The 26,871-nt window shown below is 38.3% G+C and overlaps 1 protein-coding gene across 1 annotated transcript in view; it reads left to right on the top strand.

The window, feature by feature from the left end:
* DYNC2H1 (dynein cytoplasmic 2 heavy chain 1) overlaps positions 1–26,871 on the top strand; it is a 299,576-nt gene that overhangs the window by 7,839 nt on the left and 264,866 nt on the right. The window contains exons 5-24 of the mRNA XM_040631281.1: positions 190–334; positions 1,064–1,296; positions 3,573–3,707; positions 3,814–3,927; positions 4,045–4,156; positions 4,477–4,601; positions 5,731–5,906; positions 7,375–7,570; positions 11,008–11,103; positions 14,243–14,395; positions 14,967–15,065; positions 16,082–16,221; positions 16,300–16,528; positions 17,370–17,497; positions 21,342–21,457; positions 22,101–22,228; positions 23,922–24,071; positions 24,756–24,961; positions 26,073–26,228; positions 26,315–26,429. Coding sequence (XP_040487215.1) covers positions 190–334; positions 1,064–1,296; positions 3,573–3,707; positions 3,814–3,927; positions 4,045–4,156; positions 4,477–4,601; positions 5,731–5,906; positions 7,375–7,570; positions 11,008–11,103; positions 14,243–14,395; positions 14,967–15,065; positions 16,082–16,221; positions 16,300–16,528; positions 17,370–17,497; positions 21,342–21,457; positions 22,101–22,228; positions 23,922–24,071; positions 24,756–24,961; positions 26,073–26,228; positions 26,315–26,429 — 2,952 coding nt within the window. The remainder of the gene's footprint in view (positions 1–189; positions 335–1,063; positions 1,297–3,572; positions 3,708–3,813; positions 3,928–4,044; positions 4,157–4,476; positions 4,602–5,730; positions 5,907–7,374; positions 7,571–11,007; positions 11,104–14,242; positions 14,396–14,966; positions 15,066–16,081; positions 16,222–16,299; positions 16,529–17,369; positions 17,498–21,341; positions 21,458–22,100; positions 22,229–23,921; positions 24,072–24,755; positions 24,962–26,072; positions 26,229–26,314; positions 26,430–26,871) is intronic.

Here is a 26,871-nt window from a genome sequence, read left to right as displayed (position 1 = left end):
TTTATGTTTGCAAAGGAACTTGTAGGGTGTTTGCATAAAGAAGTAACACATGGTCCGGTAGAAAAAGGAGGAGGAAATGATATGGCAGGTGTTAGAATTGTAGCAATTGAAAAGTCTGGGAACAAGTTGACTATATTGACAAAAGTACAGTTATCCTTATGTTTAATAATGAATACCTTTTGGTTTTAGGAATTTTATAACTTGGACGGTCTGTCCTTATTGGAAGTGGTTGACTTGGTGGAGACCACTCGGGATGTTGTAGATGATGTGTGGAGACAAACAGAGCATGACCACTATCCTGAGTCACGAATGTTACATCTCTTAGATATCATAGGTACTGTTAAAGAAGGAAACTCTGGAAACTTTGGAAACCTGTCTTTGTTTTTCTAGTTTTTCCTCCAAGCCCTTGCTGAAAATACTCCTTAATGTAATAATTGTTGCTTAGAGTAACACTTAGAGCAAATCAGATAGGATTATTTAAATAGAAATTTGTATATATTTGGTTAATTTAAATCACGTGTCAAATTCTTTGACCATTAATGAAGTAAATTTACATAGGTTTTTAGTTCCTATACATGTATTAATTTAAAGTTTATTTTGTAATGGTCTCAAAAGTCTTTAATATGTATTGTTTACTTGATAGTATTTAAAGTGTGTATACTTTTTGACCTAGAAAATACAATTCTCTTTATTCTCGGGAAATATTAGACAAGTACATAAAGGTACATAAAGATATTTATTGCAGCATCGTTGGTAATGTAGGAGTAGAAACAAATAATAATTGAGAATTGGTTATATAATGCTTCATCCATACAGTAGTGTAGCATTTTGAAAAAATCATATGTATTTTTGCACTTGAGAGATGCTCATGATACCTTGAAAGATGCAAAAATTCAAAGAAATGTGTGTGCATGTTTTTGAAAAATGCTTGTTTTGAGTCTAAGGAAGTGCATATAGTATTTCATAGATCCTTAGTTTGCTAATTTGTATATTTTTGTCATAAGCATGTATTCTGCAATCATTTAAAAATTTCCATTAAAAAATCTGCTTTCTGTTTCATTAGGTGGTTCATTTGGAAGATTTGTTCAGAAAAAGTTGGGAACTTTGAATCTATGGGAAGATCCTTATTATCTCGTGAAAGACCATCTGAAAGCTGGTATTTCAATTTGTGAACAGTGGGTGATCGCCTGTAATCATTTAACAGGTCAGGTGTGGCAGCGCTATGTTCCTCATCCATGGAAAAATGAGACATACTTCCCTGAAACACTTGACAAATTTGGCAAACGCCTTGAAGAGGTATCATTTGATTACTTGGGTCTTTGACATAAGTGTGAAGTAGGTCCTCATTTGTGAATGTATTTTATAATTAGTATGCATTACACATCCGGTAGGAGTTATTTACATTTTGGGGAAAGAATAAGAATTAAAGTTCATGTGAGATAATTTTTGGCAGTCGTGTGACTGGTGCCCAGCTAAGTACTGGTTTCCACCTGCTTGCTTTTTCTTTCGTGTGTGACTGTTCACCTGGTAAGTTGTGACCTTCTATTTTGTACTTCTCTGTGGTGAAAAGGATAATCAGCCCCCCTCTCCAGGTATAGAAGCTCTTAGACATTGTCTTGGCTATCGAAATTGTTATGAAGGAGGGCAGCTTTTCAGGGAGTACTCGGTGGAAATATTTGGAAGAGCTATTTATATAGGTTACAAGTTTCACTGTAGAACTTAAGTATTTAGCTTGAGGGGATAGGCAAGCTGACTTTTCCCCTTTGTGCTTATAGTTCTTTGGAGATTTTAAAACCTTTTTCGTTATGAAAAATTTCAAACATGAACAAGAGTGAAATAGTATAATGAATGCCCTGTATCTGTTACTTGATTTCAACAGCCATTGGCATTACTCAGTTCCTGTTCCATCTTTGTCTCCCCTGCCTTCCTTTTTTTGGAGTATTTTTAAGGCTACGCCAAGAAATCATATACTTACACCCTTAAAACAAACACGATACCACCACCACACTCAACAAAACGACAGTACTTTCCTAATTTCATTTTGTATTTAACCAGTGTTCAGTTGTCCTGATGGTTTCAGAAAATGTTTCTCGTTAGTTTACTTGAATCAGGCTGCTTCACGGGTGCTGCTCTGTCATTCCTGTCCGATACGTCAGGAGGCACACAGCGCAGTGTCCCCACTGGCAGGGAGTTCAGTTTGCTCTTCACTCTCCTTATGATGCTCTTCCTTCAACTCTAGTGATTTACCAGCCACTGAGGATCGTGAACAGTCGTGACAGCGATTCTCCAGTTCTGTTGTTCTTCATTTCTTGGTGACGACGGAATAACTTTCTGTCATCAGTTTTTTAGTTATTCTGAAATAGTTTGTACAGGAATGGCAGTATACACAATTACCTTTTTCCTTTGATTTATCACTTTTTAGAACAGTGAACGATAAGTTAATGTCATAGAAAGTTCCATAGGCAGTTAATGGAATGTTTTTTTGTTAGTATCATTATGAAGCCATGAGCTTTTATATTTTATGAGTTTCAGTCTATTAGAGTTATTGTTATTATCCTCAAATTGTCCCATCTTTGGGCAGTGAATGCCCATTTAAGTTGGCTCTTTTGTTATTCTGACATGAATCCAGTATTTCTTTGATAACTTCCTTACTTTTGGGCTGCCTCAAAATGTACCAGCCCATCTTGGATATTTTCTGCCTCATTCCTGGAATCAGTCATTTCTTTCAAGAGCCTGGTTCTTTTAGTGGAAAATAATATTTAGCAACAGTACTCTGGTTGGGAAAGTGCTGAATGTTACTTAGTTATCAATGGTTTTAGGCCTTCTCAGTAAACAGGGTTGTTAAATTGGTATTTTTGCTTTTAGCAAGAAAAAAATCAGTAGTTTATGCTCATCTTTCCAACTCAAATGAAAGGTTATAGTGGTTTTACTTAACCTTTTTGATTACTTTTTATTTGTTGGAAATTTTATTTATTTTTGAATTGAACTACCACACCTTTTATTCATTTAAACTATACAGTTTTTTGGTTTTTTTTTTTTTTTAAGTAGGCTGTACACCCAACATGGGGCTTGAACTCACGAACCTGATATTAAGGGTCACATGCTCTACCAACTGAGCCACGCAGTTGCCATTGTTGGTGGAAGTTTTAAATACAAAATACAACAATTTGTTTCCCAGCTATTTGTAAGCTATACATAATAGGGTTGTTAACATATGATATCCTTGTTAAAAGTGCAATTTAATGCAGAATAATGAAAATCAGAAGTTTTTACAATATGGTAAAATATAGAGGACTCTGAAACACTTCTTAAACGAACTTAAACATAGCTTAACCATATTTAGATTTTGTGTGTTTTCACGAGGTTTGAGCGCATGAACTGATGGTAGTGTGATGTGATGATGTCTTTGAGTACCACTTTGACTACTGATGAGTAGTAATTGTCAAGGTTAAAGTTCGTTGTATGCATTTCGGTGAATCTAGTTTAAAGAAACTCTTGCCAAATATATGTAAAGTCTACAACTATTTGTGCAGATATATCTAAATAAATTGTTTTAATATTTTATGTTTTAGGTTTTGGCTGTTAGAACAATTCATGAGAAGCTTCTTTATTTTTTACCTGCCAGTGAAGAGAAGACCATATGCTTGACTCGAGTATTTGAGCCTTTTAGTGGCCTGAATCCTGTGCAGTATAATCCATATACCGAGGTTGAATATATATGTTTTTGTCTGTAGAACTTCTTGTTTGTATAGTTCTTCTCAAAGGCAGATATTGAAAATATTAAAAGTCTAATGTTAATGTTAATTTGTTTAGCCTTTATGGAAAGCTGCAGTGTCTCAATATGAAAAAATTATTGCACCTGCGGAACAAAAAATAGCAGGAAAACTGAAAAATTATATTTCAGAAATTCAGGATAGTCCACAGCAGGTAAAATATTGAAATATTTTACTTTTAATATTTCCCTTAAGCTATTTTGGGAGATATTTATGTATTTACCAAGTCGATCGACTTAGGATGAACATGTATTCTTTTATTTTATGTTAGCTTCTTCAAGCATTTCTGAAATATAAAGAGTTGGTGAAGCGTCCAACTATAAGTAAAGAACTGATGTTAGAAAGAGAAACTTTACTGGCAAGACTTGTGGACTCAGTTAAAGGTAAAAGTTTATCAGAGATCATAGTGTTTGCTTGAGAAAATATTTTTGTAGGTTACTTTTTCTTGAATACCATTTAGGATTAAGACTATATCTTATGCTGAAGATTAATTTACTATTTTTGTTACAAATTATAGATTTTAAAAATTAACTAGTTATTTTCTTTCTCTGTCTCATTTGAGGCATGGTAAGGTCCCTGAGGGTATAGGATCGGTCTTAGGATTTTTCTATCCACACCTTTCACTTAGTACTTGGTGTATGGAAGGCACTTAGGAAATCTTGGCTGAATGTGTATAATCATTTATTTGACTTAAATTTTATAGATTTTCGGTTAGACTTTGAGAATCGATGCCGAGGAGTTCCTGGTGAAGCATCTGGACCACTTTCTGGCAAAAACCTTTCGGAAGTTGTTAATAATATCGTTTGGGTTCGCCAGTTGGAACTGAAGGTATTAGTTTTAATTGATGATGAAGAACACTAATTGTAAAATGTGCTAAATTAATATGGAAGGCACTCTAGAACCCTAGTGAAAAATGAAAGAAAATTCTTTTTTTTGGCATATCCATCTAATTTTCATGTGAAGTGTAGAATTCCGAAAAAGTGTACAGAGGAGGTTTGAATGGTCCGTTCACTTTTTATGTAGAGATAGATAGTACATCCTTTATCATTCAGATGCAGTTGTTCCAGGTAAAGTGTTTTCTTAAGAAGATATTAAAGAGGAAATCATCCTTTATATATTTTCAAAGGATTTTTTTAATCCTTTGAGATTATCATTGCAAAGTCTTGCTAGTTGCAAAGTCTGTCGGCAAGTACGTTTATGTAGGTAAATCATTCTAAGTTAAAAGGAGATTAAAGGGAAGGTGAAATGTAATTATGACATCACCTAATGTTAGGGTCAGCAGGCTATGGATTTAAAAGCTATTATTTTAATATTTTGGTATTATGAAAATTGATCTAAGATTCTTACGTACTATTTAATGTATGTGGTACCATGTCTTCCATCTGAGTCACAGAATGGATATTAATTGGTTATGGTCTGTGATTAAGAGCAAGCAGACATAGAGTATTATAAAGGCTAGCATGTTTGAGGGTTCTACTTATTCAAGGTTGTATTTTTGATGTTCTATTTTCTGGAGTATTCCACCCAGTTTTGTCAGCTTTCCAAAGTGCTATCACATTCTTTGTACAGATGTGAAGGAAAGACATTTCTTTCCTCTGATTGCCATTCGGATTGGCAGATACTGTGTGAGCTCTTCACCGACACTAAGCAAAGGACCACATTATTGCTGCACACGTACAGGAGCATTGCTGAATTTGTGGGCTCTTCCCTGAATTTCCCTCATCTTACTCTTCTGATTATGCCTCATATGCATTACATCTGTGTTTTGCTACTCTGAGTTGTACAAGTCAGAAGCAAAGTAGGGGTTGATCTTCTCATGTTTGCTGGCAAATCTTGCATTCTACCATTTATAGGTGAATGGGAAAGTAATTTCTGAATCACAGAGAAAGTGGTTCATTTTATGCTTATTCTTTTAAGTATTAGTATATTCTTGTAATATTCTTGTGGCTTTTTTAAGGTGGAAGATACTATTAAGATTGCAGAGGCTCTTCTGTCTGACTTGTCAGGATTTCGGTCTTTCCATCGAAGTGCTGCAGATCTGTTAGAGCAGTTTAAGCTGTATGAACAAGAACAGTTTGATGATTGGTCCAGGGATATTCAGTCTGGTTTGTCTGATTCCAGATCTGGTTTGTGGTAAGTGTAACTACATGGAACAGTAAAGTCTGGGCAAAAATCTTGTTTCTTATGGTGTTAAGCTAAGTGGCAAGATGGAATTTCCTCTGTTCTCTCCTTTGTCCAAACTTGCTGCTGCTCCTTAAAAATTTTGGTTTATTTTTGATGATCAACTTTTACATCATTAATGTTGGGAACTTGGAAGGTAGAGCTGGTTGTCCACCCCCCCTTGCTTCTCAGGTCTGCAGAGTCTCCTTGTAGAAGTAGGCCTTCCTCTCCCACGTTGTGTGCCTACTGGTATTCATACACGTTGTTCTACCTTTTCCGTTAAGATAATTTACATGGATACACACGCATTGTAAACTATAAACTTTCATTATTTGAAGCTCCTTGAGGCAGGAAGTAATCTCTTCCTGAGATACTTGTGTGGTGCCCACCATAGGGTCAGGGTTTGCTAAACACTTACTGAGCGATATTGAACCTAACTGGTTAACCTCATTATTCTAATGTGTATTTAAAATGGGTGATCTGGAAGAACCATTGCTTCTTTGTTCACGTAAACTTTCCTTAGTACTGTATTTTTAGAAATCCATAGAATCAGCGTGTTTTAGAATATATTTCAGGATATGCTGATATGTAGAAAGTAATTTTGAAGATTAATTTCAAATAAAAACGAAATCACCATTAAAATTTCCTGATAGGCTTTATGTTGTGTTATAGGAAAGTTGAGGCTACTTTGTTATTCTAAGCCACTTTAAAGTATGTACTTTTTATTCTGCTTTATTATATGTGTTGGTCGATGGGTAGAATAGATTTGTTCTTTGCTTTTCAGTATCTTACTTTCTAAGACCTACAAGTTTTCTTAATTGTGAAAGTGATTTGAAGGAGTAAGCATTATGTAAACCTGATCCTGAAAGGGAAGTCATGAAACTATAATACTTCTTGATTAATTTAGCTCAGGATTTTCGCAATCATGCTGACTTGAGTGCCCTGATTTAAAAATTGCTATTATAGCATTTATAAGAAAAACAAAGGACAGTCCTTAGAGAAAAAGGTAGAGGAATGAAACATTTGAATATCTCTACTCCTTCTATTTTGATGTTCCTTATCATTGATCCTTTAATAAACATATTAAATAAGTAGGCTGACTCAAAAAACCTAAGGTATCCTTGGGAAAATGAATCAAAACCTTTTCTCTTTATGGTGAATATGATGCCAGTTTTGAGTCTGAGCTGAAGGCTAAGAGATTGATTTTACTGATTTCAAAAACTGATTGAAATATTAATATGATGATATATTTTGGATATTGCAGTTTATTACTAAGATCTGAATTGTGAGATGCTATGTGAAAAAAAAGATTGCTTGAAAACTATAATTAAATTTTTTTAACTTCGAGTTAATTTTATTACAGAAAAGTTGTAAAAACTGTTGCATTTTTCATGTGTCAAAAGAGAACATGAATCTTAAAAAGTTATTTTTTATCTTGTAGTATCCAGGCTAATAGTCGAATTATGGAATTGGATCCTAACGATGGATCATTAAAAGTTCATTATTCTGATCGGTTGGTGATTCTTCTGAGAGAAGTTCGTCAGCTCTCTGCACTTGGCTTTGTTATTCCTGCCAAAATACAGCAAGTTGCAAACATTGCACAGAAATTCTGCAAGCAAGCGATTATTCTTAAACAAGTATGACATTATATTTTTGAATATATGACTGTTCTGAGTTCATTACATTACAATATTTTAAGCGGTTCATTTTCTTATTTCGATTTTTTTGGGCTAGTAGAATAGCACAAGTAAGTCTTTGGAGATTATGGTTTGCTAAATGACTATATTACAAAATTTGCTTTGCAAACGTATATAGGAATTCATTAATTTGTGGTATTGTTATCGTTAGTCTTTCTAAAAGCATTTGGAAAAATAGACTGTTATTTCTCTTTTTTTCCTTTTTCTTTCATGTTGCATGCATGGATCCTAAATGACCTTCGAATCAAAGGGCCATTTGTCCTTTTGCTTGCCTTCGAGGGGCAGATTCTTAGAGAATTACCAGGGTGATGGACTGGTCGCTATTTTTGGTCATTTCCTAGGTCTGCGTGTTCAGTGCTTTGCCATCATATCATTTTCCTGTTTAGAACCAACTATTATGGCCACATTGTCTGTCTCCTTAGCATAGAACACAAGGCCCTTCTTACTCGCGCTCTCACTAGCCTAACTGGCTGTGGCTCCCACTCCCTACACTCTGAGTGTGTCTCCATGCGCTGATACCTAGTTCATCTTATTAGAAAACTCAGTCATCCTTTAATTCCCCACTCATAAGTCACTTCTTTGTTGTGTCTTTCTTTAGTTGACTGTTCCCTAGTCTGTATGCAGTGTGCGAATCACTCTTGAACCCTTTTATGGAGTATTGGGTTTTTTTCATCTTTGCTATCACTTGATTAATAGATCGTGATGGGCAGGAATAGTATCCTAGAGGCAGGGGCGTATCTTGTGTATCTTAGTCTCGTTTATCCTTTCAGCAGAGATGCCTTGAGCACCTGCACTGCCAAGCATAGCATAGTGAGGATATGAAAATGAATATACTGTTCTCATATTCTGGCACATGGTTCTCAGCCTCAGCATTGTTGACATTTTGGACCGGTTCTTTTTCGTGGGGACTGTCCTGTATGTTTTAGGGTATCTAGCAGCATCTGTCTGGTCCTGACAAAAGCATCTCCAGTTGTTGCCAAATGTTCCCTTGGGTACAAATCAACTGTGGTTGAGAACCATTGGTGTAGCAGGAGAGAGCAAACTAAACATTGAGTTCTCATTAAATATCAGGACTTCTGGAGGATAGATTATTTATGTTATTTCAATTCAACCCCCCCTCCCCATTTTTCACTGATCTTATTGGGGATTAGATTCGTAACATAGCTTTTCTGGTGCCACACAGCTAGTAAGTTATGTAGCTGGGATTTGATACCCAGTCTGACTCCAGAGTCCATATTTATTCCATTACAGTTTATGTACTGATGACAGATATTTGAAAAATTAATAAAATATTTAATATGAGTATTTTATTAGAGATTTTTGGAAAGGCCTATGAAAGCATAGAGGTGGGAATTTTCAGTTCTTTCCTGGGTGAGGGTAGAAGGAGTATCAGATAAATATTTACAGAGGAATGCTGTTTGGTGTGAGTCTGGAAGAGTATACATATGTTCTCTCAGGAGCCCCAGGGGTAGGATGGGTGAGCATTTCACATAGAGGGATTGCATCTTCAAAAGCAGAGAGGCTTGTTCACTTTTGTGTCCTGTGTATTTAGTGTGACGCAATAGGAGCTCAAATGGTGAAGGAATGGTCATGTAGTATTTGTATTTCCTGGGGGAAGTCGATTTATGTAAACCTTTACTTAGGAGCAGGTGTGTAGCTGGTATAGGGAGTGGGAAGTAGGAGTTGGTTAGATAGTAGCACGGCCAGGTTGCTTTAAGAGTATGTGTTCTTTCGCTTCTAGTTTTGTTGATTAGGCTTTTTCTTGGACTACTATTGTGGCACAGAATAAGTTCAGTGGATATTCTCCAAGTAAACCATATTTTCATACGTACTAGTAGAAAGAAGAGGACTCTCTGTAAAATTAGTTAGAATCTTTTTTTTTTTTTTTTCCAGAGAGAGGGATGGGTGGGAGGGGCAGAGGGAGAGGGAGAATCTTAAGCAGGCTGCACGCCCAGCACACGAGCCTGACCCGGAGCTTGACCTCACAACCCTGAGACCGTGACTTGAGCTGAAATCAAGAGTGAGATGCTAAACCCACTGAGACACCTAGGCGTCCCAGTAAGGAAATATTTTTCAAGCACATACTCTGGGCTAAGAATTTTGTGAGGTGCTGGGGATACAAAGATTAACAGTCTTTTCAAACTCCTTGGACTCATGCCATGGCGTCCACTCGATCTGCTTCCCTGACCTTCTCCTTTTCCACCAAAAGAGTTGACAGTGTCTTCTTTTGTTCATCACTGTACCTTGTAGGTATCTGTTTTTTGGTTCACTGATTAATTCAGGTAATATTGAGTGCCTTCTACTTGCTAGACAATGTTCCTGAAGCTGTCATTCTAATTTGGGAGCTAGAGAGCAAACACACATGTAGGCCGTTTGAGGTAGTTATGAGTACTTTGAAGAAAAAGAAGACAGAAGAAAGATACAGAGTGGTCAGGGTAGGCCTTGGTGAAGGGTAATATGTGAGAAGAGGTACGATAAAGTGACGACAGAACCATGCAGGCATCTGGAGAAAGAGTGTGGAGGGAACAAATTTCATACCGAGTTCCTGAGGGAAGACTCACTTGGTGGATTAGAGATGCAGCAAGGAGACCAGCGTGGCTACTGTGCAGTGAGGGTTCGTGCTGGGGCTAACAGCCAGTTTATGTAGGATGTTTGTGCTGGGGTAGGGCCATGGGTCTTGAATTTGGATTTTATTCCTGAGAGTACTGGGAAGCCATTGGAAGATTTTAGGTAAGAGTTTTGGGATTTTGGATTTTATTCTCAAATGCACTGGGGAGTCATTGGAAGTTTTTGAGTGGACAAAGCTATGGTGTGATTCATGTTTAAGGAAGGACCACTCTGACTTCTTTGAATGCTTTGAAAAGACGGTAGGAAGCCTTGACTGGAGTCAGGACTGGTCTTGTCAAGAGACGAGGGTGCTTGGACTGGTGTGGGCCTGATGGAGGCAGGCGAGATGGCTGGATTTAATACATGTTTGAGAGTATAGTCAGTAGACATCACTGATGTGGGATGTGAAAGGAAAGTTAAGGACAACTTAAAGATTTTTTTTGGTCTGAGAAATGGATTGATCACGTGTTACGTACTAAGAAAGGAAGGAGCAGGTTTGGAGAGGTTGTGAACGTCTTGATTGCAGGGACTGAGTTTTATGATCTTTGTTTAATGAGGCCCCAGGACATGATTTGGCAAATTATAGGAACTCAACACATAATTGTTGACTGCGTATATTAATACATGCATAAATGCTGCGTTAGAGATGAAAAATATTTTTTGTTAAATCTTAGCATGAGAAGAGTTAATATTTCCAGTCAATTAAAAATGAAAACAAATGAAAAACTTATTTATTATTGATTATTGCTAATTGGACTTTTACTTTGTAGGTGGCACATTTTTACAACTCTATTGATCAGCAAATGATTCAAAGTCAGAGACCAATGATGCTACAGTCTGCATTAGCATTTGAACAGATAATTAAGGTAAATGGACTTTTTATGTTGTTAGAATTTATGTGTGAGGTGTTCCTTTTTTTTTTTAGTTTTTCAGTATACCCTTCCACTTAACATTGATCTAAGGTTTTGTTTTGTTCCCCAATGACTTCCTTCTCTCTTAACAAGTACCAAGTAACATTTTTCCAACTGTAGATTTAAACGGTTACAGTGTTTCACATTTTAAGGTGTTGAGTTTGATCAATTGATTTCATATGTATAGTATACAATTGGTGTGCTATTATATTTACTTATTCACTGAAGTTTGAGGTCCTTATATACCATAAAAAAAATCTCCTGATTTTATAATTTGGTATATATTTATTTTTATCTGTGCTTGTTTAAATATGTGCACATATGGCATTAGAAAAACCTACAGTAGTTTTTAAACTGTTACTATGTGACTGGTGGCTTTTTGAAATCTACATTTTTAGTCTTAATAGACATAAAATATTTTAAAAGTAAGTAGAAGAGGAGTATTTTCTTCTTGTTTTATTTGAATGTGGATTGCTAGTTGTGATATTCCTCAAGACTACCCCCAGGTTCTGTGATTTTCTAGGAGGACTGATGGGACTCAAGGTATAGTTGTCCCCACAGCTGATTATGATTTATTTCAGCTAGAGAATGCCGAGCAGAGTCAGCATAGGGAAGGGTACATGAGGGTGAGATCCTGGGGAAACCAGGCGCAAGCTCTCAAGAGTCCCTCTCAGTGGAGGCACACACGGCATTCTTCACCGCCCCCCCCCCAACCCCAGCAACCCCAATGTGAGAGATGGTGTCTTACTGGGAAGACCATTAGTGACCCGGTGCTCAGGCGTTTACTGGGGGCTAGTCATGGAGGTATCTTCTGCCTAACATGTAAATTCCAGGTTCCCAGAAGGGGATCGAGTGTTGAGCGTAAACTATGATGTTTCAGTCCAGTGAGCTGGTCAGAAACGTGAGGGTGGTGGGAGGCCTCCCAGGTGCAGGGGTCAGGTGCCAGCCAAGGGTCTGTCTTAGAAGCAGGCCTTTGGAGGGATAGCGTGCGGACCTGTGCCACTAACTCTGTTCTGCACACCAGATCTCAGGCTTAACATTTACTATAAGTCAGATAATTCATAATATAAATTTTATTAGAAACATGTTTTTATTACCAAAGCTCAATGTGAGTTTAAATGGAAAGTTAAAAAAAAAAAACTGGCAAACAAAAAGAAAAAAAAAATGTTTTAAAATTGTACCATCAAGGGATGGCCATTGTTAATAGTCTGGTATATATCTTTTAGACTTTTTTGGGGGGCCTATTTACAAGTGTACTTTTGGAAATGAGATAAGATTTTATTATTTTTCACCTAATAGATAATGTTTAATTGTATATACCTTTAGCACTTTTTCTTCTTTAGTAAATGTATTCAAAGTAGCATCTATTGATATTTCTATGAGAAATTGGGTTGTGAGAAGTAAATAATTGCATTTAGCATCTGTTAAATGAGACTGAAGAGTAGATAGATATGGAGATAGCAGGACAAAGAACACAGAGGTTGGTTCTAATCCCTTGGCCAGTCATTGGATTGGAGAGCAGGGCCTCGAGTTTTACTAATTTCATTATCTCTAGTAATACAACAGTAAGTCGTGTGTGGTCATTTCTAGGTAGATGCTTTTTCACCTGTTCCACAGAGGATTCTGTTGGATTTATTATCCTTGTTAGTTTCATTCACTTTTCAGCTACTGATTGAGGATCTCCTGCATCCAGGCCTAGTTGCTCTGCCTTACGGTTTCCCGAGTCAAGTACATATAGAAACCTGACTGCTGCGGAGCTCTCTCCTCTCTGTTTTTGTGTATTTGTCCTAAGTGTGTAGTGTCCTCTACACTCACATGGGGTTGTAATTTTTGATTCAGTCATCAAATAGGATTTAAGAAATTCACAAGAAGGCTAGTTTATTTTCCTTATCCCCGTGTTTTCCTTTGCTTTTCGAAATTCTTAATGAGAGGACTGCCTGTAGCCAGGCTTTAAGAACAAACCTGCTCTTAAAGACAAATTCTCTTGGTTTTCCTTTGTCTGAGAATGTTTTTATTTCCCCTCTTTCCTGAGGGATATTTTCAGCAGGTACAAAATTCATGGTTGGCAGGGCCTTCGGCTCCTTGAGAATGTGGTTCCACCTGCTCCTGCGTGTCGTGGTCTCAGCTGAGAACCTCACCGTGGGTTGAGTTGGTGGTCCTTTCTGTGTAGTGCGTTGTTTCTCTGAAAAAATGAACTGTAGTGTGAGGACTGGGTGTGTGTGCTCAGTGCTCTGCTGGGCCCTGCAGAGACTGTGCTGATGGAAGTGAAGCATGGCCTTGCGCCGCTTCTGACGAGGGGAGCAGGAGCTCAGTGTCCCCTCCTGCCTTGCGGACACCTTCCTGTGAAAGGGCAGCAGCTTGCAGTGTCCTGTCGCCCCTTAGCTCCTTCCTGAGCCCTGTTAGCATGGCTGCAGGGAAGCCCAGGCAGACTCTTGGCGCTCTCGCAGCAGAGTGGTGGTGGGGCTTGGCTGGCTCTTCAGCCCCACCGGTGTTCCCTTGGTGGGGGTTACCATCAGGGAGCACTGCCAGCTTTGAATGAGCGATGGGTGGAAGGTCGGCTCTCTGCAGAGAGCGGTGGTTTTCTATTGGTGTTTGGCCAGAGTAGGGTGGGTTTGCTAAAAAGGTTTTCTTTTGTTAGGCCACTGTTTTCCTAGTCTGTGGGTTAGAGGGAACAGGCTTCTTGAGCTGTGTGTGTCCCTGGAGGTGGCTTCAGGGTGGAGGCTTGTCCGCTGGCCCATCCTGCGTGTTTGGGAGACAGGAAGGGAGAGTGCGTGTGTTTGCTCAGTTCCCCAGGCCTGTAGGTTGTCTGCCTTCTTACTTCTGTTCCTTCTGTATATGTGTGTGTGTGTGTGTGTGTGTGTGTGTGTGTGTGTTGTGTCATGTAGGGTTGTTCTTCTCTGAGAGGAGAACTTGGAAGGAAGGGATGGAGCTATTCAATTTGGCTAGGCTGCTTTACCATTTATAAAACAGAAAAATTACTGTATGCTTTTTTATTGCAGATCAGTGTTAGGGATAACTGGACTGAAGATGTCTGTGGAGTCTTTAGGAAAAGAGAAATGCATGTACATGCTAAATGACTTTTGTTGTACCTTAGAATTCAAAAGCAGGAAGTGGGGGAAAGTCACCGATTACTTGGGATAACCCTAAAGAATTAGAAGGCTACATCCAAAAACTCCAGAATGCTGCTCAGCGACTCGCCACTGAAAATAGAAAACTGAGAAAATGGCACACGACGTTTTGTGAGAAGGTATGTTTTATTTATAAAGTTGGATGGGCTATGACTAGTATTATTTTAAAAGGTAATAGGGATATAATCTTAAGTACTTTCTATTTGGAAGTCTAATTACCTAACAGACTGAAAGTTGCAGAAGTAGTTTGGAGTTCACATTTACCTTCAACTTCCTCTGTTAGCAACTTGTATAACCGCAGTACGTGTATCAAAACTCGGAAATACACGGCTTTGAATTTTCCAGCCTTTCCGCTGATGTCCTTCTCCAGGATCCCGCTTGCATTGAGTCCTGGAGGCTCTGCCGGCCCCGCCTCCTCAGGTTGCTCTGTGTTTCATGACCTCGATATTGGCAGTTGTGCGTAGAATGCCTCTCGCTGGGGGTTTGTGTGATGTTTTCTCGTTATCAGATTGGGGTGATGCGGTTCTGACAGAAATCACACGTCTGTGTCAGGGCGTCAGGTATTCATGTGTCGTCTCAAAGGTGGAGTTCATTTGATCACTGGGTTACGGTGGTGTCTGTCCGGGTTTCCGCTGAAACGTCCTGTTTCCCAGGCGTACTCTGAGACTGCTGTGCTTTGATCTTTGACAGGTGGTCGTGCTCATGAACGTCGATCTGCTTCGGCAGCAGCAGCGCTGGAAAGACGGGCTGCAGGAGTTGAGAACTGGCTTGGCGAGTGTGGAGGCCCAGGTGAAGCACGCTTTGCTGGTGTCTACACATGGGAGTACCAGCTTTTCAGAACGTGAACCTGAACTGGTGAAAGATCTTTAATGAATTCCTAATAAATTCAGAATTATACCGAATCACGACAAAGACCACAAATTGGCAATGCTTTTACATTCAAAAATAGGAAAGGAGTTTCCATTTGTCTTATGAAATGCCACATTTCTCAGTTCAGACTTTGTAGTTTCTCTGACTTGGTGCTTAAATTTTACCATTCCTTAGTTTTCTTCTAGGTGATCGTGACATCCGTAGAACACAAAGCTAAGTTTAGGCAGAAGCCTAATAATGAAATAGCTCTTTCAGTATGTTTCCCCCTTTTTTTGGGTAAAATTTCAGTTCTATTCCTATTTTGGTATGAGATGGTGTATATGAGAGCAGTTGGCACAGAGCGCCCCGCGGGGTGGTAGTGGGATCTTAGCCGAGGAGGAGTTCGGTGTCCCACATAAGTACATGCATTTCTCAGTTCTGAGATCTTGAAGAAAAACAAAAATTAAAGTATTAGCATCAATGTACGTATGGTTCCATGGAAGCAAAAGAGTGTGTAAACCGTCCTGAGCATCCGCATGTTTTAAGTTTATCACTTTCTTAAAAATGTGCAATGGAGTATTTAGGGAGTGGAAAGGGAAGAGAAGAGCTGTGCTTGATGGGAAGTTTAGAAAGAGAACCAAGAAGTTCATAAAATAAACCAGATTCCATTACCGTTTTTTTTTTTTTTTAGCATCATAAAATAAAGTCCACATGTAAAATCCATTTGACATTAGTTTGATGTTTTAAGTTTTGCTGATCTTTTTGTGTGTTATTGATGAGATTGGAGACGTTCATGTTTGACTCTACAAACTGCTGCACTACAAGATGTGGAAAATGAGGTGTTTCTTGGTTTTTTTTTTTGGCTTATAATTTTAGTTTATGTGATGTAAAAGCTCTAAATGGAAATGGCATTGTGCTACATGGTTTTTAAGTAAAGGCTGTGACCCCCGTGACAGGGCTTCCAGGCGAGCGACATGCGAGCATGGAGGCAGCACTGGAACCACCAGCTGTACAAAGCTCTGGAGCACCAGTACCAGATGGGCCTGGAAGCCCTCAACGAGAACCTGCCGGAGATCAGCGTGGACCTGACCTACAGGTGGGAGCCGGAGGCCCGTGCCATCCTCAGTCTCTGTTTCTGACACTTCCTCTTGTAAAGTTACTTACTTGTGTTTAGACAGGGACGATTACAGTTCAGGCCTCCTTTTGAAGAAATCCGGGCTAAGTATTACAGAGAAATGAAGAGGTTCATCGGCATCCCCAACCAGTTTAAGGGAGTGGCTGAGGCCGGAGAGGAGTCCATTTTTTCTGTTATGATTGATAGAAATGCAAGTGGATTCTTGACTATTTTCAGCAAAGCTGAAGATCTGTTTAGGAGATTATCAGCTGTTTTACAGCAACATAAGGTAAGGAACATGTAATTTTCTGTTGTTCTATTACAAGATTTCATCTGATTGATTGAATTAGTATTAAATGTACAATCTACAGTTTGTCTTGTGTGTCATAACATAACTCTGGGCAAGGCACAGAGTCAGAGTTGAGGATTCTTAGACAACCTATATTTACACCACAGACGAGAAAAAAGTTACACTAAGATTTTTTTTGTCTTTGACTATTTGAAAATTGAGAAACTGGTTGTTGCATCCACATGGAATGGGACAGGATTCTGTTGTGTCAGTTTTAATTCCTCTCAGGAAAAGATATCCTTTTCTTCATGCTTTGGATCAAGAGCAGAGCATGGAGTGAAGCAGCGTCGTGACGATGATGTAACTTTTCAGTTCTGTTTGGGTGACCCCCACCAGCGCTGCAGAGGTGCGCCCTGGCTGCCTTCCGTGCTCGTTGGTGTTCTCCCGACATGGATGTGACTTCAGCCAGCTTCTTACCTGCCTCTCTGATGCTTCTTCCGTAGTTCAGGTTTCTAGAATTGACCGCATCTGGAGACTTCTGGATTTGTAGTGTTGACTTTGCCAAACTGATTCTGCGTATACATCAAATTTGAGAAAAAGAAGAGGGGGTTTGCAATCTCTTAAAAAAAAGTTTTACCATCATAATATTTTTATACATTAAATAGTTTTTTCCCCTGTTTATTAGGCTCTGCAGTAATGGCTATATTTGCATACCTAAGTTGAAATTTACTTGAATACCTTACATTTGTCCCATTTTATTATTAAGAGTTGGACCTTAAACTTTTAAATGTTGATATATTTTACTGTTTCTTTAATAATATGTTTTTCATTCTTTAAATAGGAATGGATCGTAATTGGGCAAGTTGATATGGAGGCTCTAGTAGAAAAGCATCTTTCTACTGTCCATGATTGGGAGAGAAATTTTAAAGCACTGAAAATAAAAGGAAAAGAAGTAGAACGACTTCCAAGGTATTGAAGTTAAAGTTGTGCATACGTACCGTAACAGTTTCCGCCCCGAGATGGTAAGGGTACTCCTCACTTGGTGGTGTCGAGGTCAGGTCACCTTCTTGGCTCCTTTAAAGCTCAGCTATGACACTTGAGTATCATTGGAGTAGGACGTTGCTGAGACTTAAAGTTTTATTCTAGAGGTTCTGCTGGCTGGGACCTAGTTGGATAGAGTGGATTGGGGGAGAGGTTTCTACGCAGACCTGGCATGCGGATCTCACATGTGACTCTGGTTTGTGTAGCTTCCTTTGGGAACGCCCTGGCAGTCACCCAACACAGTGCTGCATCTGGGTGTTGCCTTAAATGTGCAGGAGACCCTCTGCGGGGCATGTCGTAACCCGGCTGCTCGGAAAGTAGCTCCCCATCGCTGTCTGGAACTTGTATCCCTGGAACCACTCTTTGCAATAAGCTCTGTGAAAGGCCTGTTTAATTGTGCATATGTTACCTATAAAAGGAAAATACCGCTTTTTCTAATTCATTTGTTCTTTTACTAAATATTTGGTGAGCATTTATAACATGCAAACCTTGTCCTGTGAGGGTGTAAAGTTGCTCTATACACTGGACAGAGGACCTCAAGTCGCTTACTTGCTGGTAGTGCCCTGAGACATGGCTGAGTATGTCCACACAGGCGTTAAGGGAGTGGGCTCTGGAGTGAGACGGCTTGTACCAGCTCCAGGAGCCGGACAGCCATTGAGAGCCTGTGAACCTCGGTTTCCTCAGCTTTAATAGTTACAACTGTAGTATTTATCCTAAAGGGTTTTGAGAATTCAGTAAGTAACTGGCATACAAAATACTGGTACAGATGAAGTTCTCAGTAAATGTTAGTTACGATTAATTGCTACTATTGATACCAGATAGAATAGTCTGTTTCATTTTAGAAATTGAACTGAAGACTGTGATGGTTTACAGGGTGATGACATCCCATCCATTTGGGGCAAAATTAAGGAAAGTTTCCTTAAGCTAGAAATCTTTGAACTAGAATTTTGACAGCTAGAAATGAGAATCGAAGGTTCAAGCAGTAGAGGGAATGTTCCTGGACCAGATTTGGGAGAGTTTTCCATTCTAAAATGGGGACTTTGGGTTTTCTCCATATTAGAGTGGTTAGCTGTTGAAGATTTCTAGACAGAAGTGTGTCTGTCAGTACCTGTACATTAGGGATGTTAATCTGGAACTTACGAGTTGTGTGGTGGAAGAAACAGATCACGGAGGAAGAGAGGTTAGTCTGTCATCACCCAGAAGACCACAGTCATTAACTGAATTAAGTTGTTGGTACTCAAAAAGGGGAGGAGGAAAGATTATGAAATATTGTCAAGTACTTTGAGGTATTATGAGGTCTTATCTTTGGAGGAAGATGAGGGATGATGAATAGAGAAGGGACAGATGACTTGTGAGTTAGAGCTGAGATGATTTAGAGGATATGCCATTAATATTAGTTTGTAGTGTTTGTGTTGGAGGTTTCTGTCCTCTGTCGGATAATCTGTGAACCCAGCCTTGCTCATTTTGTTTGCCCGCTCAAGGACCTCTGCTGCTGTCAGGACAACTTGTCTGTCCTGCAGTGTAGACAGCTTTCCTAGTCTTCCTGCCAGAACTCAGCAACACAGAAAGAATGCTGGTCCTGCATTCCTTTGTTCCAGTTTGCCGTTTCTTGTTAATAAGTTAACACGCATTCATGTAAGCTCAAATATGCATTTACACACACATGTTATTTCATGAGGACTTCTTAGAAATACGCAATGAGATTAGGAAACTTATATTCTCGTGTTGTGTTTCGGATGCTATAGGAAGCATATGGTTCTGGGCTGGGCTGTCTGGGGCCATACCGTCCTATCTATGGCTGATGGGACCCTCATTTTCATGTTACCAATATTTTCAAGTGAAAGGTGAATTCCGTCTGTCCACGGGATTCTGTAGTCCGTGAGTACAGCTCTGCTGCAATCAGACTACTTTATGTTAATTCTTTAGCAAAATATGGTATAATTAATATCTCAGGTTGACTAAAATCATCTCTCTTTATCAGCTATTAGAAATCTTGACATTTTCTGTGTCACAGTTTCAAAAATTATGTAAAATTTCATGTACTAAACAAACTGGCTCTTAATGGTTTTCTGGTGGAGAACTGGAGTTTAAACCTTTGCAGTTCTTGGGTGATTGAAAAGAAGTAAAGCTTTAAGGGAAAATTACATTTTTAAAATAGAAGTGAGTATTTCACTCATATAATTTGCTGTCTAAAATGTCACCTGGATCTGCTTCAAAAAGGATGAATAGCTTTCTGGGGGCGCCTGGGTGGCACAGCGGTTAAGCATCTGCCTTCGGCTCAGGGCGTGATCCCGGCGTTACGGGATCGAGCCCCACGTCAGGCTCCTCCACTATGAGCCTGCTTCTTCCTCTCCCACTCCCCCTGCTTGTGTTCCCTCTCTCGCTGGCTGTCTCTATCTCTGTCAAATAAATAAATAAAATATTTAAAAAAAAAAAAAAGGATGAATAGCTTTCTAAATAATCTTTGGGACTTATTTTCCAGCCCTTTTTTAAACTTTGTATAGTTTAAGATAAATATGAGATTGCCTCAGATGGACACATTTTGTTCAACTTCTCTTTACTGAGAACAATTTGCATTAAGGATACCATGCAAACACTTAGTGTTCTTAAAAATGAACGTCTTTTTTCCAATCATTAAAACAGTACGTTCTTTTATACATTTTTTAAAATCTAGAAATTGTTCTTAATATTTGATGTTTTGGCTATATTAGTACATATGCTTACAAACTTTGGGTTTCACTGTATCCTGTTATTTAACACTAATCTTTAATATTTTGTCTTGTTATTACCTGGTCCTCAAAAAACTTGATTTTTAATTGTAGGGCTATATAATAATTTAACCATTTTCATATTTAACTTGTTCCTAATTTTTCCCTATTATAACTAATGCTTTGAAGAAGATACTTGTATATATATATATATATTTTTTTTAAGATTTTATTTATTTGACAGAGATAGACACAGCCAGTGAGAGAGGGAACACAAGCAGGGGGAGTGGGAGAGGAAGAAGCAGGCTCACAGCAGAGGAGCCTGATGTGGGGCTTGATCCCAGGGCTCCGGGATCATGCCCTGAGCCAAAGGCAGACGCTTAACCGCTGTGCCACCCAGGCGCCCCCAAGAAGATACTTGTATATTAATCTTGGAGTCTGCTCTGGAAATTTCCTTAGGATAAATTCTAAAAGTGAAGTTAATAAGACTAAGAATATACCTATTTTAAAATTACTTGTTAGATACGGCTAAATTGCTCCTCACAAAAGTTGCATGGTTTTCTACTCTGACCAGCAGTTCTGAGAATTGTTTCCCCACACAATTGAAGATACAAATTAACAATTCATTACATTTTTGTTAATTTGATAGGTATAAAATGATCATATTGTTTGTCCTAGTGCCTTAATAATTTATATTCCCCTTCTTTGTTTTCTTTCCCTTATCATCCTTGTCTGTACTTTGCAGATAGTGAAGTCATGTTATAAATATTCAAATAAGTACATTTGTATTTGTGCTGTGACAAGTAAAGGGCTTGTAAATATTTGAATATATTCATGTGAGACTCTAAAAAGCTGTAGTGTTATAACAAAATCATTGTTTAATGAGAACTTTGTAATAGTGCATGGAAAGCATTTTTACTAAATAAAATCTAAATGTCCATAAAGATCACAGTAATACTTTCTGATTTACATTTTGAAGTGTATTACAGAAAATCATTATAACGAGACTCTTTCCCTCTAATAAGTCTTTTTAATGTCAAAATATGTCCATTGGCATTTTTCAGTGCGGTCAAGGTAGATTGTTTAAATATTAATTGTAACCCTGTGAAGACTGTGATTGATGATCTCATCCAGAAGTTATTTGATGTACTTGTTCTTTCTTTGAAGAAGTCCATCCAGGGTAAAGACACTTTATAATTTTTATTTTAACTTAATTTTATACATAAAGGCATGTATTTTGATAATTAGAAATGTAAATCTCAATGATGATTAAAATCAACCAACCTAAAAAGTATTATGAAATGAAGTGTGCTTAAAATGATAATTTTAATAAAGTCGGAAAGTCCATATCCAGCTCTTTAGAGGTCTAAAAATGGACGGCATTTTTATTATTTGCAGTATGAGCAAGTATCATTTTGTTGCATATGTTACTGAGAAAGGTAGGTAGTTCCGCTAGAATGTATTTCTTATCTCTTCAAATTACTGCTGTTTTCCAAAATACCACATTGTTTCTTTTTCCATTAATCTGAGATTTGTTAACATGTTATCTCAAAGACTGGAAAAATTACACAGTGTTGAGTAAAATTTACTAATAATGAGTACATTTTAACTTCCTCAAAATTTTGAGGTATGATGTGAAGCAACTAAACTTTCTTGGCAAGAAATTTCTTTGCTTATTCTGTATTTTAAAATTTCGTTGTATGAGCAAATGAAAATTTAAGATTTAATATGTAGTGATCACTTCTAACACTCTTTGATTTTAAAATGATGCAATGGGATATTTTTGGTGATAATAACATTCTATTTCAATGTCACCTATTCAGCTCACCTACATAAAATTGATACGTTTGTAACTGAGGCTATGGAAGTTTTAACAGTTATGCCCCAGTCTGTGGAGGAGATAGGGGATGCAAATTTACAATACAGTAAGCTACAAGAATGGAAACCAGAGGTGAGAATCGCAAAGTGAAGTTATCTATTTATGTGTATTGCACTGGAGATGTTTCAATGAGGTAATATTATGTGACTATTTAGAAATATCATGTAATTTAAGTATTGTAATCTGGTCCAGTTTGTCAGCTCATAACTGGACTTTTGGTGTTACGTTGGTGTAGTGAGACAGTAACAATCATATTTATTACTGTCTTCAGGAGTATTTACAGTCGTTTTATGATGTGCCGTGTTAGAATAAGACTAAAATAATTCATGCTGTTACTTCAGGGTTGTAACTTCAGGATGCTGGAGTGTGAAGTTAGAGCTGAATTAGGAACACACACACCACATGCATGCACACTCACATATGAAGTGATTATATTATGGATGATTTGAACTGTTTAGAAGAAGGAAGATAAATAATTCAAATTAGGAAGCAAACTTTCATGTGTCCCTCCTGTGTGATAGACTTAAAATTATAAAGATAGTTCAGAGGTAATTGAAATAATATACCTTCATGGTGTCATACAGAGGGGGGGTTAGAGAAAGGGGAATGAGTATGTCTCATAGAGGTTTGTTTCGAGCAGCTGGAAAGCTACTGGTACCATTTACTGCCAACAGGAATGACTGGAGGAGGAGGGTGTTAGGATTTCAGAGGTGGTGGAGATGCCCGATGGAAGTTGAATGAGGAATATGGAACTTAGGGTAAAGACTGGAGATGGAAACCTGAATGCCATCTTTATACACATGAAATGCGAAGCCATGGGATTGAACTAGACCATCTGATTGATAGCAGACAACAGACGCGTAGGAGCAGGGTAGAACATCCCAAAATTTAGAGTTGAAGCATAAGAGGAGGTGCAGGGGAGACTAAGAATGAAGTGGGAGGGAAGACACAGAAATGAGAAGAAAAGACATGGGTGTCGCATGCTGGAACGTTGTGTGAAACTGGAAGTGGCGTGCAATGGTAAAAAGAGCTAGACAGGATCTCTGGCACGCGAGACAAAGGCAGGATCTCAGGGTTGATCCCATGGACGCTGGGGAGTCTTTGCTGGGCTATATGCAGCAGGATGTTAAAGAATTGTGTTTTGATGTCTCTCTGTTGCCATGTGGATTGCATGGAAGAGGAGTGGAGGGAGGTAGATGGACTAGGAGGCTGTCGTCATGTCTTTTCAGGCTTGTCTAAATCCTGTTCACGTGTGGGAAATTAGAGCCTTAATGTCTTCTTTGTCTTCTCCTACCGAGTGTCCTAGTGCAGAATGGCCCGATTCCATGGTTTCAGTTGTTCTTTTCTTAAGGACCTTCTTCATGCCTTTCCCTCTCTGTTGAGTAGAATAATGTAGTTATTTATGCTCTTAGGTAATCCATAATCCTAGTTCTTTTAGAAGCCTTTTCAGCATTTTCTTATGAGTGGAACTGGTATGATAATGTCCCCTTGAATAGCGCTGTAGTGCTGTCCTTACGGATTCACGGTGTCATTCAGCCTGTAGGGGCACCTTTATGATCCTTTTTAACTCTCGGGTTAGAGTGCCTTAGCGGGGTTTGCGTAAAATGATATGTGAGTATTAGGAGCTTCATATCCAGGAATTGAACAAATCATTTCAAAGCAGAAATCTTGATTTTAAAACATTTTTTAGCAAATTAGAACAAACGAACCTTAAGAAATTTGATAAAATAGGTTTTTTTTTATGTGTTATTTCTTCGACCTTTAGATTTTGCCCTTATTCCAAGAAGCTGAAGATAAAAACAGGCTTTTACGAACTGTGGCAGGTGGTGGCTTGGAAACAATAAGCAATCTGAAAGCTAAGTGGGATAAATTTGAGTTGATGATGGAAAGTCACCAACTTATGATTAGAGATCAGGTAAGAACTTTTTAGTCATTTTCTTAAAATGGAAACTTGATTTTTTCTCACTTAAGATTTTTTGTTTTCCTTTATTCTGTTATGGTTCAGGTAGATAAGAATTTTATATTGCTGATGGAATTGATCTCCTTACCTCCATGTAGTAAAACAGTTTAAATGAAGGTCCCTTCACACAGTTTGTCTTGACTTTCTGCCATACAGACAATGTATATCATATTATTTTCCATTTTTCTTATGAGTGAATCATATGGCATCTTTTAAGGGACAACCTGGTAGTTATACACATCTGTTGTACTTACGTCCTGTTGACGGACTGACTCTTGGGCGCAGGAGACCGGAACACGCCCCCTTAATTAAGCAGCTGTGTGCTCCTGTGGGACAGCAGTAGTCATTGGCCAGATATTCTTGTATGAGAGTCATGGTGGAAGCTGCTGACAACACGAATGATTTTTTAATGGTGATATCTGCAGTTTATCTCTTATTACTAAACATTTATGGTCTTATTTATGGTCTAATATTGAAAACAAAATTTTATTGTACTTGAACTCAGTAATTGAAAACAATCTTTTGAAAAATTTGTTTTGATGTTTTTTCACCTCTAAATAGAAAATGTTGGAAATCAAATGTGAAAGGAAAGCGAGATTTTACTCTGAATTGAGTTCTATAAACTCTTAACTGTTACAGATTGAAGTAATGAAAGGAAATGTGAAGTCATGTCTTCAGATCTATTATCAAGAATTGGAAAAATTTAAAGCTCGTTGGGACCAACTAAAGCCTGGTGATGATATTATTGAAACTGGCCAGCAGAATGCTCTTGATGCAAGTGCCAAGTCAATAAAAGAGAAAAAAATTGAGTTTGATGATCTTGAAGTCATAAGGAAAAAGCTGCTGTATGGTTTTTTTTTTTAAAATTGATAGTAGTCGTTTTGATTTATATTTGTATATGTTAAGCCAGTAATGTTCTTACATCTGTTTATCTTCATGTTTTCTTTAAAAAATTTTGTAATTTTAAGAACGAAAGTAAGAAGGGCTCATGCTGCTGCTTTCTTAGGTGTTGTGGCTGGGCTCTGTCAGGAGATGAAAAGAAAAGCAAATTTCTGCTTAGCCCTAGAAGTAGAACAGAAAACTAAATTAACTAAAAAGTTCAATTAGGGAGTCGGAGTACTTGCTTTCTGTGATTTTGTTGTATTTAAAAATGGGATATATAAAATTAATGGAAAATTGCTTTCAGAGACTCTGAGAAAAAATGAACCTAGCAAAATAATGAGAATTCCAAGAAAAAAATTGTTTTGTGTTATAATACAAGGTATTAAGTTTATTTTATTTTAAAGATTTTATTTATTTGAGAGAGAAAGAGAGCACACAGGACTGGGGGGGGGTGCGGGGAGGAGGGGCCGCAGGCAGAGGGAGAAGCAGACTCCCCGCTGAGCGGGGAGCCCAATGCGGGACTCGATCCCAGGACCCTGGGATCATGACCTGAGCTGAAGGCAGATGCTTAACTGACTGAACCACCCAGGCGTCCACAAGGTATTAAGTTTAAATGTTGTTTTAGGTTTGTTCTGTTTAGGCAAAGGCATCCATAAGATAGTTGTCTTCATGGGGGAGTGAAGGATTTAGGACCACACTTATTATATGGCATTATGTCTTTTATCTAAAAGGAGATCTTATATTCCAGAATCTAACTCTTGGATATTAGTATTAACCTCTTCTCAGTTAATCCGTGAATATATATAATTCTGAATATTTCTATTTTTGTGATGTATATGAGGTAAACAAGTTTATATGTATTACCAACTCCACTTCGACTCCTTTAAAAAAATGCACATTTATGAATTTAAAAGAGGTTATACTTAAGTAGTTACAGTAAAGTTCTCAACGCAGTCCCCCGCTGCCTGTCTCACTGTCAGATACGCAGTGCGCACATGGGGAGTGCCGTTGGAGAACAGTGATGTGTAAGAGTTTTTTAAAAATCTCATGATACTTCACTCTTTGTTTCTGTAGTGATGACTGCCATCATTTTGGACTGGAAGAGCCCAACTTCTCCTTGGCCTATAGCATCTCCAAGGACCTCGAGAGCTGTGCACAGATCTGGGCGCTTTATGAAGAGTTTCAGCAGGGACTGCAGGAGATGGCCAGCGAGGACTGGATCACGTTTCGGTGCGGCTCATCACCACTGGCTAGGTCCTTCTAAGCTGGTAGTGTGTTTGGGGGTGTGCATTCTAAGGTGTCCTGGTGTTTTCCAGGACCCAGACCTATCTTTTGGAGGAGTTCTTGATGACTTGGCATGACAGGTTACGGAAGCTGGAAGAACATTCGGCCGTGACGGTGAAGCTGCAGTCGGAAGTCGACAGATACACAGTAAGAGCCTGGCGCTCCTGCTGCTGCGCCACAGTCACCTTCGGGTCACTGTGCTGCCGAGGGGGCTGGGGTTCCAGTTTCTGGTGTAATGATTCCATCGCACAAAGAAGATAGGACGTATAGAGTTCTTGATATTTCGCCTACGCTTTTGAAAGGTTTTAGCTAAGAGATTTATGCTTCAAGTTATAAATTGGACTGTTTACACCAACTAGTGCAATTTAGGATATGGGTCATTTAGCGTACTTAGGATATAGGTCATATCCTACATAATAAAAATAGAAATATTTTAGGTCATGTTTTAAAATATATCAAGCTACAAAGAGATATTTGCATATATCCACAGCAATGTTTAATACAAAATTTTGTACCATTCTGTTTGAGAACTTGATTTCAAGATTATTAAATAATAGAGTAAAATTTTTATAGCTAATCATAAAAGGAA

This window comes from Ursus maritimus, unplaced genomic scaffold (assembly GCF_017311325.1).
Source record: "Ursus maritimus isolate PB19 unplaced genomic scaffold, ASM1731132v1 scaffold_16, whole genome shotgun sequence".
In the NCBI taxonomy this organism is placed as follows: Eukaryota; Metazoa; Chordata; class Mammalia; order Carnivora; family Ursidae; genus Ursus; species Ursus maritimus.
The sequence above is the reverse complement of the archived record's forward strand: the minus strand, read 5'-3'. Positions and strand labels throughout refer to the sequence as shown.